The 12,019-nt window shown below is 39.4% G+C and overlaps 1 protein-coding gene across 1 annotated transcript in view; it reads right to left on the minus strand.

Annotated features, from left to right (window-relative positions):
• Nucleotides 1-8,606: 8,606 nt before the first annotated feature.
• LOC140227963 (uncharacterized) overlaps nt 8,607-12,019 on the minus strand; it is a 49,887-nt gene continuing 46,474 nt past the window's right edge. Inside the window, exons 5-8 of the mRNA XM_072308345.1 lie at nt 11,841-11,903; nt 11,079-11,135; nt 10,329-10,443; nt 8,607-9,849 (exon numbers count right to left, since the gene is read on the minus strand). Coding sequence (XP_072164446.1) covers nt 8,607-9,849; nt 10,329-10,443; nt 11,079-11,135; nt 11,841-11,903 — 1,478 coding nt within the window. The remainder of the gene's footprint in view (nt 9,850-10,328; nt 10,444-11,078; nt 11,136-11,840; nt 11,904-12,019) is intronic.

Raw genomic sequence — 12,019 nt, forward strand, 5'->3', positions numbered from 1 at the left:
CTAAAAATGGCAGATTTGGGACTGTAGAATGTCAAAATATTCAAGCTCACTCGCTTCGCTCGCTCGCATTTAATCGTTATGCCATTCTCTTACTGCCAGTAACTAGCTGCCAGCAGTTGCGCCCGGTGTGCCCCCTTAATTTCCAAAGCGAAAAAATACAGCCAAAAACGGCAGTTTTAGGACTGTAAAATGTCCAAATTTTCAAGCTCACTCGCTTCGCTCGCTCGCATTTAATCGCTTTGCCATTCTCCTGATGTTGCTGCCAGTGATTGACAGCAGTTGCGCCCGGTGAGGCCCCCCTTAATTTCCAAAGCGAAAAAGTATAGCTACAAATTGCAGTTTTGGGACTGTAAAATGTCAAAATTTTCAAGCTCACTCGCTTTGCTCGCTCGCATTTAATCGTTATGCCATTCGCCTGATTTTGCTGCCAGTAACTGCCAGCAGTTGCGCCAGGTGCGCCCCCTTAATTTCCAAAGCGAAAAAATACAGCCAAAAACGGCAGTTTTAGGACTGTAAAATGTCAAAATTTTCAAGCTCACTCGCTTCGCTCGCTCGCATTTAATCGCTATGCCGTTCTCGTGATGTTGCTGCCAGTGATTGACACCAGTTGCGCCCGGTGCGGCCCCCCTTAATTTCCAAAGCGAAAAAGTATAGCTACAAACGGCAGTTTTGGGACCGTAAAATGTCCAAATTTTCAAGCTCACTCGCTTCGCTCGCTCGCATTTAATCGTTATGCCATTCTCCTGATGTTACTGCCAGTAACTAGCTGCCAGCAGTTGCGCCCGGTGCGCCCCCTTAATTTCCAAAGCGAAAAAATACAGCCCAAAACGGCAGTTTTAGGACTGTAAAATGTCCAAATCTGATGTTGCTGCCAGTGATTGACAGCAGTTGCGCCCGGTGAGGCCCCCCTTAATTTCCAAAGCGAAAAAGTATAGCTACAAATGACAGTTTTGGGACTGTAAAATGTCACAATTTTCAAGCTCACTCGCTTCGCTCGCTCGCATGTAATCGTTATGCCATTCTCCTGATGTTGCTGCCAGTAACTGCCAGCAGTTGCGCCCAGGTGCGCCCCCTCAATTTCCAAAGCGAAAACATACAGCCAAAAACGGCAGTTTTAGGACTGTAAAATGTCAAAATTTTCAAGCTTATTCGCTTCGCTCGCTCGCTCGCATTTAATCGTTATGCCATTCTCCTGATGTTGCTGCCAGTAACTGCCAGCAGTTGCGCCCGGTGCGCCCCCTTAATTTCCAAAGCGAAAAAATACAGCCAAAAACGGCAGTTTTAGGACTGTAAAATGTCCAAATTTTCAAGCTCACTCGCTTCGCTCGCTCGCATTTAATCGCTATGCCGTTCTCGTGATGTTGCTGCCAGTGATTGACACCAGTTGCGCCCGGTGAGGCCCCCCTTAATTTCCAAAGCGAAAAAGTATAGCTACAAACGGCACTTTTGGGACTGTAAAATGTCCAAATTTTCAAGCTCACTCGCTTCGCTCGTTCGCATTTAATGGTTATGCCATTCTCCTGATGTTATTGCCAGTAACTAGCTGCCAGCAGTTGCGCCCGGTGCGCCCCCTTAATTTCCAAAGCGAAAAAATACAGCCAAAAACGGCAGTTTTAGGACTGTAATGTCCAAAATTTCAAGCTCACTCGCTTCGCTCGCTCGCATTTAATCGCTATGCCATTCTCCTGATGTTGCTGCCAGTGATTGACAGCAGTTGCGCCCGGTGAGGCCCCCCTTAATTTCCAAAGCGAAAAAGTATAGCTACAAATGACAGTTTTGGGACGGTAAAATGTTAAAATTTTCAAGCTCACTCGCTTCGCTCGCTCGCATGTAATCGTTATGCCACTCTCCTGATGTTGCTGCCAGTAACTGCCAGCAGTTGCGCCCAGGTGCGCCCCCTCAATTTCCAAAGCGAAAACATACAGCCAAAAACGGCAGTTTTAGGACTGTAAAATGTCAAAATTTTCAAGCTTATTCGCTTCGCTCGCTCGCTCGCATTTAATCGTTATGCCATTCTCCTGATTTTGCTGCCAGTAACTGCGAAAAAGTATAGCTAAAAATGGCAGATTTGGGACTGTAAAATGTCAAAATTTTCAAGCTCACTCGCTTCGCTCGCTCGCATTTAATCGTTATGCCATTCTCCTGATGTTGCTGCCAGTAACTGCCAGCAGTTGCGCCCGGTGCGCCCCCTTAATTTCCAAAGCGAAAAAATACAGCCAAAAACGGCAGTTTTAGGACTGTAAAATGTCCAAATTTTCAAGCTCACTCGCTTCGCTCGCTCGCATTTAATCGCTATGCCATTCTCCTGATGTTGCTGCCAGTGATTGACAGCAGTTGCGCCCGGTGCGGCCCCCTTAACTTCCAAAGCGAAAAAGTATAGTTAAAAACTTCAGTTTTTAGACTGTAAAATGTCAAAATTTTCAAGCTCCGCTCGCTCCACTCGCTCGCATTTAATCGCTATGCCGTTCTCGTGATGTTGCTGCCAGTGATTTACAGCAGTTGCGCCCGCCCCGCCCCTTAATTTCCAAAGCGAAGAATATAGCTACAAACGGCAGTTTTCGGACTGTAAAATGTCAGAATTTTCAATGCAAAAACATTTCACCGTGGGAGGGTAAAACCCCAGTACCATACCCTTCCCCCCCCCCCCCCGCTTGCTTCGCTCCCTCGCATTTAACACCGCTCCCGTATCATGTCTATACGCCGGTGATAGGCCCCAGTATTTAGTAGGTCTTCACAGTGATGTCGCACAGGCGGAGCAAGAGCTGAAATACCACGATTTAGTCATTCAATTATATATTGTGAATATTTCATTTTCTTATTGTTTTTCAAATGAAAAAAAAAAACAAGCAAAAAAGTCACCAAAAGTGTGCGCCAGGGGGGCATTTCATGAAGCATTTTGGCCGACAAAGTTGTCGGACAAATTTGCTCTTAGCCAATCAGATGCAAGGATTTCGATAGCTTGTAACAGTTTGTCAGAAAAATATCCGACCAAAACGCTTCATGAAATGCCCCCCAGATTGCTGAATTTCAGGTCTCAAAATGCAAAATCTTCCTCGTGTGGGAGAGGGATACCCCCCCCCACACACACACCCTCCCCCCGTTCGGTCGCTCCGCTCCCTCTCACAGATATTTCACGAACAAATGTCTTCATACTTTTAAGGTCTGATTTTCCGCCGAAAGTCATTTGGCAAGCAAAAAAAAAAAGAAGCAAAAACAAGAACAAAAAGTCTTCATATTTTTGCTGCCACTTTCCTGTTTTCCTCCCACTTTATATTTCATGCAAAAGCGTGGGACATCCGATCCTTGTAAAGTGTGTGTGTGTGGGGGGGGGGGGGGGGCACCAAGCTTCTCCCCCCCCCCCCAAAGGCTGTGCCGGTCCGGTTATGGGCTTGTAATCGTGGTGATGACTATCGCCGATCATCCCCCCCCCCCCCCACTCCTCAGCACGGATTTACCCCGTTGACACACACACAAATCTATTTATACATATCTGTTATAAGAGAAGGGGAGAAAGTATAGTAGATCATTATTGAAACAAATTAAAACCTGACGCTGAGTTCCACATATAAGTTATAATTATAAAATCAATGTACTCTTTGTAAATAAATTGTCAATGTGGATTTGTACCATCAGGTTTGAGAACCACTTTGGATTAAGAGTAATAAAGTAATAAATAAATCTCCACAACTGTTATTCTTCCTGTGTTTATATATTTTATTTTGTACTGTTCTATCATGTACATGACATGAAAAAGTTTCAATCATGAATCATTTCATATGATCATATTGCAACGAGAGAATTATTATCACCAGATCCACAGGTACCATACAGTTCATTCAGCACTCAGTTTTCCACATTGCCTTTGAGCTAATTGTCATTCCTTCATAATTATACACAGTTTGACTCTGGGAGGGAACACGTTCAGGCACTAACATTCGAAAGGAAAATTAATTTGCATCCTGTGGTACATGCACTGATTTATATCAAACAGAGAGTCCTTAACCATTATCAAACAATATTGCATATGTGACCGTGCATCAAAAAACGGATTTTGCGTGAGGACTGAAAATAAGTGATATGGGTCAACCTAGCCGATCTTGACTTTTTGATATTTTCTGAAATAACAAGTCTTCTTCTACATTATACTAAAATTTGGGATCATATAACGGGCAGGAAAGTGTGTGTGTGTGTGTGTGTTTTTTTTTAGCAGTTTATCTCGAACATTTTCGGCAGAATAGTGTGATTAGGTGTGTCTTTAGAGTCCCCTTATCATGTCTGAAAAACCTTGTACACACTCATCACGTTCAACTCAAATAACTTTTGACAGGCTAATGCTGCTGCCTTGAAAGTTGGCATTAATTATGGACAGAATGTGTTAATGAGGCATGTCTCATTTCAGTTTGATCTGCTAATCTCTTCATTGTTGTTACTCCAGTTGTTTACTTCCTGTTTTTGTCCCATTCATCGCACAGCCAGCACGGCTTGGTAAAGATTAAGCGCTTGAATAGACACTGTACTTGAGTGCCTCCTTTCTCAGTTCACACTTTACCTGAGTTTGTGCTTTCTTTCCAATATTTTCACTGTAATGCTACATAGCAATGGAGATGTAAGCTCAGAAACGCACATTATAAAAAGCTGTATGATTGGGTAGCATTTGTGCAGCACTGAGATCCTAGCATATCGGTTTAGGCTAATTTTACAATTTATGTATAACTGTGCAAAACAATGCAGACTCTGGTAACAGAGTAAAAAAACGACAACCGATAATCATGAACGGGAAATCTAAGCAGGTATTATAAAACATAAGTATCGGGTGCTCCTTTGGATAGTAAACCATCCTTAGCATTTCTTGTTTTGTGAAAATAAATTGATCTTTAATGGAAACCCAATTTCTGTAATTAAGTATGTTTAAGAAATCCACATTCAGAACGTCCTTTGGACTTCTCTTGTATTCACAATAATACTTTGTATTTCATATATGAATGATGTATATATATATATATATATATACATAATATGTATGTGTGTGTGTGTGTTAGGTATAATTATATACAATATATACATATATTTACAATATATACAATGCAGTGTGTTTACATATGAAGAAGACACGCTCATTCAGTTTTAACACTTGAAATAAATGTTGCAATTGCAATTGAGTGTGGACATCAAAGTGCTTCGAAAAGGTGGCATACAAAAATATGCACATATTACTGATTGTACTGTATAGCGAAATGTGTGTTTATGGGGGGGGGGGGTTACCTTTAATATCACGAAAAAAAAGTATTCACATGCACACTTTCCCTTCCACACGCAGACCTATGGATAAACAAAAACAACAATAACACACACACAAACACACATGGGAAAGCATCTAAGTGACACATATAACATCAAATTTGTGACACATATAACATCAAATTTGTCTGTAGCTTGCTGCTTGAGACGTGCAATCCTTTATTTCATGAAAAATATTGCGTTGTTTCTTGTTTGCAATGCGTGATATCGTACATGTATATCACTGCGTGCCAGTATGATGCAAGTATTATCTGTATAAGTGCATGTACATATACGTATAATATATGGTCATAATGTGATCATGTATACAACAATCGGTTTTTACGAATGTGTATATACTAAATATGTGTTGCTGCCAAGTTGTCATACATTAATTTATATATTCTCACTACCATTGCCATTTATCCATTACTTAAACATTTCTTTATGATTATTGACTCTTATTATTGACAATTACAATAAGCCTATATGACAATTTGTGACCATCCATCACAAAATCACCAATCATGGATTTTTTAGTTATGGGCGGATTCTGAAAGAGCAGATTGTAAGATTTAAAATGACATGTACTTCTATACAAATTAGCTTCTCAAATCCACCAAAATAATGGAAAGAAGTAAACACTCTAGCAAAATGTTTACTTGGAAAGTGAAACTGCAAGTGTATTTTAATTTCATCCTGATGTGGTTTCTGCAATGAATGGAAATTAAAAACAACAAGAAGGGAATATAGAACTCCATGGCGGTCACAATGTGAAGGGCTTATTAAACTAAACTGAAAATTTGCATATCATAAAGCACATTCTAGTCATGACCGATAATAACTTCCCACGCAATAGCATCATCCTGTCAAGATTTAATAGAGTTGGATGTGAAAAAAAGTGTTTGAAAGGTTTCTAATGACCGGAATCCGTAAATCTGACAAAGCCTCCGTCAGACCGAAGCAAAGTGTTCTAAAAGAAGAAAAGCAGAAAAGGTAATTTCCTATCCATCTTATGATCCAAAACTTTGCAAAAAATATAAAAAGATGCTCTTTCAGAAAAAAAAGAAAACAAGTAAAAAATGACTAGGTGTTCCCTTTACTTCTGTTTTGAGTCCTCACGGAAAATCGTGCGGTGCGACTATTTGTTGGTTTTGTGATGCACGTCCACATTCACTTTTCACACATGTGTGATATATCACTGTCATTAGTTTATGCACCTTCATTCACACATCTATGCAAATCTTTAACAACATAATGTCATAATAAATATTACTGCTATATATCGGCCTCCAAACAGTACATCCAGCCGCTGCCCGCTCTAACGTGATCGACCATCTAACCATCGACGTAGCAATAGCACAATGTCACAACCGTCGTCCTTACACATGGGCAATAATACGGGCTGTCTTGTGCGTTCTAAATTTGTTTTTGTTTTTACTGATTCTCCTTTAAAAGTCACCAAATATTCAGTTCTAGAAAACACGTCTTTATTAGTATCATTGCCAATGAAATCATGAAATAAATTCATAGAAAGTTACTGTATTACGATATCAACCCGCTAGCTTCTCATGGGTTGCTCGTTGTGCGTCCATAGCTGCCAAAGCAAATTACAGTACGTGTACATTGAGTGCACTATTGCACCATCTTTTACGTTAAATTTAGAAATTTCTCCGGTAAAAACAGACGGACAATGTCGTAAACCTTCTATTGAATCCGGATACAATAATTGCTGTCGTCTTAAAACATACACTATTTTAACATTTTATAACTTTCCTTTCTACATGTGGATAACACACACACACACACACACACACACACACACACACACAATGTACTGTACCCTGTAGCGCAACATAACATGATCAATAGCGATTATGCCATTGAAACTATTACCGCCCCCCTCTCTCTCTCTCTCTCTCTGAGCCACTGCTGCAGTTACGGATTTAACACTGCATCATTTTGCCGCATGTGTGTACACAAAATCTGCAAACCTCATGGATCCTTTCAGGAATGATCTCGGGAACGTATGATTTGAGATTGCTTAGATCAGAAACTGTTTCGGTAGTCTTCTAACCGTCTACAATGAATGAGAATGTAGAGTAATAGAGTCTTGATTCACTATCTCCTCTCTATTTGAAAAAAAAAACAACAAAAACTTTTACCTTGCAGAAGTCATTTTCATAAGCAAAAAGACACAGGTTAAAAAATAATGTTCAAACCTATCTTATCAAGCATGCTTACAAAGACTACGTCACAGTTCTCATGAGAAATGGATGAAATAGCATAATGCTGTTATACACTTATCGGTAAAAGTATCTAAATACAGCAATAAACACGCGATCGTCTTCCATTCAAATCGACCGCATGTTACTTGTAATTGTATATTTTTTATATTCATATTTGCTTGAAATAAATGTCATTGAACTTGGACTCTAATTTCTGTTACCTGTATCGTAAAGTCCGCGAGAGTCGCCAAGTAAGATTTTAGTAGGTAGGTGAGATTCTTAACCCGTTCCTTCCGCAATTCTCCGAGTGCTTTTAATGCCCCCAAACGAGATTCTTTTTGCCCGTCAACAGAGAGGCAGACAGGTTGGTAATCCACCTGTGTGAAGGCAGTCAAGCGGTACATTGTATCCCCCCTTTTCATGGTCAACTACATGTGCCAGTGAACAATGGAAATATCGATCGGGTGCGAGGTATGAATAGAGCGTGCGCTGATGAGCTCACAGAATCTTTTGTTCTACACAAAACCAGGTACCTGCATGATGTGACTGGGGTCAGCGAACCCAGATTTCTAACTGATATTAGCCTTGATTGCTATGTACATAATCGTACGAGTTTACAGCAGAACAAGCGAAAAACTAAATCAGGAAAAATGTATATAATATTGTGAAATACGCATTTTTCAAACAGAAGGAGAACACATGCTGATAGAATAAACTCTGATCTTCTTATCAAACCCATTTTCTGGGCATTGAAAGACAAAGAAACATGAATTTAGGCCACTAAAGCAGGCCCTCTTGTCTTTATTTTTGGAACCTGGTATACCAGGTTCCCCTATATCAGTTGCTCCCACGGGAACCTGGTATACCAGGTTCCCGTAAGGAACGGGTTAAATAGAGGATTATCAGCTCTGAAACGAGTGAATCCAACAAAATTGGATATCCCAATTAAACTGACATAAGAATAAGTGAAAACTCAATATCTTGAATTTGTACTCTTAATTAAAAAAGAAAAGGCTTCTCTGAAACGCTTTTCTATTTTGCTTATAATTGTGCAAACACAAAAGGAAACATAAACATAAACAGTTGGTTAGGACAAAACATTCAAAGATCTATATTTGTATTAGTAACGTTCATATACAGTTCCTCTTGTGACGTTGCTTTATTGTCAATTTGACCGTCTTTTGTTTTGTCCACCTTAGCATACAGTTCTTCGCACGTTGCTGGTTTTGCTGCTGAATTTGCCCCAACTGTTTTGTTCACCGTTGAATAAAGTTCATCGCACGTTGCTGGTTTTGCTGCCGAATTTGCCGCAACTGTTTTGTTCACCGTTGCATACAGTTCTTCGCACGTTGCTGGTTTCGCTGCCGATGATGCCCCAACTGTTTTGTTCACTGTTGCATACAATTCTTCACAAGGTTTGGTATTTGAAACATAACTCATGGGACCCTCGGAGTCATAGAAGTCGCTCAAGATGTCATCTCTCTTTGTAGGATGCTTGTCATGGGTGGAACCTTTATCAGGATTCAACAAGCAGTATTCCCCGGAGTCGAAAGCGTCAGTGAACTGTGGTTTGTTGAACGTTTCAATGCTATTAGCTTCGCCAGGATGTAGTTGATAATAGAAAACATCGTCACGATTGACGGTTGATAGGGATCCCATGCAGGAATACGATATGTCATCATTTCTGTCGGAGTGAACTTCACCATGAGAAGAAGGTCCAGAAGCTGAGAGATCTGTTGGGGAACTTTGCAGTCTCTTATCCAGGAGGGAACGATTGCAGTGATCGTACTCACTCTCTCTATTGCTAGGAATGTTCTTGGCAGACTGTTTGCGGAAATTCAACGAATTGTAGCACCTTTCATCAAACAAGTGGGCTCCATCAAAGGATCTAGAGCCTTTTTTCGTCAGCCAATCGTTTCCGCAGAGGTCTACATCTTGGTATTCACAGTCCTCATAGCAGCTCGCCGTTTGATCCAAAGATGTTTCCTGTACTCCATGGTTCTCATAAACACACGGGATACTTACTGAGGCGTGTTCAGAGGAAGTGACGTTGCTCTGCAATGAGACTGTGCAAAGGGAGACTGGTAAGTTTGATGGCGGGGACGGTCCCTTGTCTACCTCTCCAGCGTCCTGGTAAATGTGATATGGGTTCTCTTGATGAGTCGGCACATCACTGAAAATGCTGTCATGGTGGTTCGGGAAAGGGTGACCCTCTGCTCCAGCGTCAGTATTTGTATTGCTTAATACAACATGATCCGTCGAGCTCAAATTTTGGTTTGGATTGTCTACAGGATGCATCTGCAGTTGTGTGTTTGTCTGATTTGAAATTTGTGAGGATCTGCGTCTGTAACGGCAATTATAAGAAAGATACACTGTTACTTTTTTTGGAAAAAAAAAGAAGAAGAAACGAAACCGAACACAAATGACCAATAACAGCATTGCATTTTCAAGATCGAATGGAAACAGATATCACAAAATGCAATTGAGGAATTTATCAAATTGTTTTGGTTTCAGTTTGTCCCACGGAAAAAATGTAACAAGGATAGTTAAATAATGGTTGAACATCGAAATCCATTAACACACTTTGAAAATATGATATGTTTTCCTGGGATGCATACACATACATTTTTAGTTGTTTACTCAAAGTTTGAAGAACTAATTACATTACTAAAGAATGTAAGAAACGACAGTACAATAGCACAAATAGGAAACAGCTTCAACTACTTCCCGCAGCAATCACTAAACACCAACCTCCAACGTTTTGACACACATACACACGCAAACACACCTACACATAATACTGGTTTTATATGAAACATCCACCTTTTCTTGTGTTGTCTGCACAATACGATGAACAGAATGACAACAATCGTGGGACCAACACACATAAGAACTGCCATTGCAAAGATGTCAACATCTTTCTCAGAAACTTCAGAAGCTGAAATGGAAATCAATGAAATAAATCAGTGTCACCCTTTGTAAAAAATGAAAAAGAAAAGAAGATAGTACTTGCATTGGACCGTTGCATTGACATAATCCAGTAAAGTGCACATTATCTTATCATCAATAAAATAATCCTGAATTGACAGCCCACAGATGCAATGTAACAAAAACATTATATTGCACCTGGAATGATAGGGCACCACTAAGTATGCAATTTTGAGAAATTACCATTACTTGATATGAAATGAGTCTTTCACTATACATTTTGTTAATTGACTCTCATGTATTAAAAGCAAATTGGTCAAGTTGTTGCAATGACACAGGATCCCAAGTCGAAAACTTTTTTTTAAAATAAAAATTTCGGGTCGCATGAAAACTTTGTGTTTGTGTGTGTGTGTGTGTGTGTGTGTGTGTAAAGATAAATCTGCTTACAATAATGAACATGAGTAAATATCGCAAGAAGCAAAACATGGTTGGAATAACCATTTGATATACATGGTGAAATTGAAAATCTAAGAAAACAAAATTAAACGATATCAGTAAAACAATTTCTGCTTCATTATTGAATACATATGTAGATGAATATGTGTATATTTAGATGGTATCGAATAATAAGGATATGCAACTCACTTGTAGTTGTTTCGCTTGTGTCTAGTATGATTTCATTTTCAGTTGGTTGGCCATCATCTGTTTATGAAAAAAAAAAAAAAAGAAGCAACATACTTAGCACAGACAGCCACAATGATGATATCATGGTATTTAGACCCACAATGACCTCGTCACCTAATATTTCATTTCATTTAATTTATTTTCACATCCAAATAATACAAAATTATTGCAAAGTAACTCTGACGATTTGAACAAGATTTGTTCTAGGAACTTAAATGTCATGAATCACATAAAAATACAAACAGTAGTATAATAAAATTATAATATACACACCGATGGAGTAAATAACACATTTTCATAACTAGTGGTGTCACATTTGTGGGCATGCTGACCAAACGAAGATTAGAAAGAGGATGACATGTCCATGAAAAAGACTTTGAACATAACAAAATGTCAAAAGCAAAGAAGAAAGGGAATCGCGTTGGTCGTTCATTGAATGACAGTGTGATATGCTTCTTGTAATTACCAAGCTATCAGCATGACTAACAGTGTACATTACAATAATTTCATAAACAAAAGCAAGGAAGTGGTAAGTTTGAAAGTTTTTTGTTCCTTTTTTTTTAGCCAAATCTTTTAACAGTGAATAGAGACGGAGCCTGAAGCCGTAAGCAAAAAAGAAAAAAAAAGTAAAAAAAAAAGTGATAACACAAATCATAAACCGAACAATGAGAGAGGTACAAAAGAAAGGTACACAACTGTGAAGTGGATGACAAGTGATCTTACTTATAAACGACGTGGCGTTGATCTCGAGCAATGTCGTTAATTCATAAGTTAGGACTCCCTCGCCTGCTTCATTGGAGGAAATCAAGGGCATTGTGGGTAATGAATAATATTTGTTAAATGACCGAGGTCCACAGAATCAGACTTTGCTTAAGCATATTCGTAACAGAAAAGTGGTTCTA

Source organism: Diadema setosum, chromosome 4, assembly GCF_964275005.1.
Source record: "Diadema setosum chromosome 4, eeDiaSeto1, whole genome shotgun sequence".
NCBI lineage: Eukaryota > Metazoa > Echinodermata > Echinoidea > Diadematoida > Diadematidae > Diadema > Diadema setosum.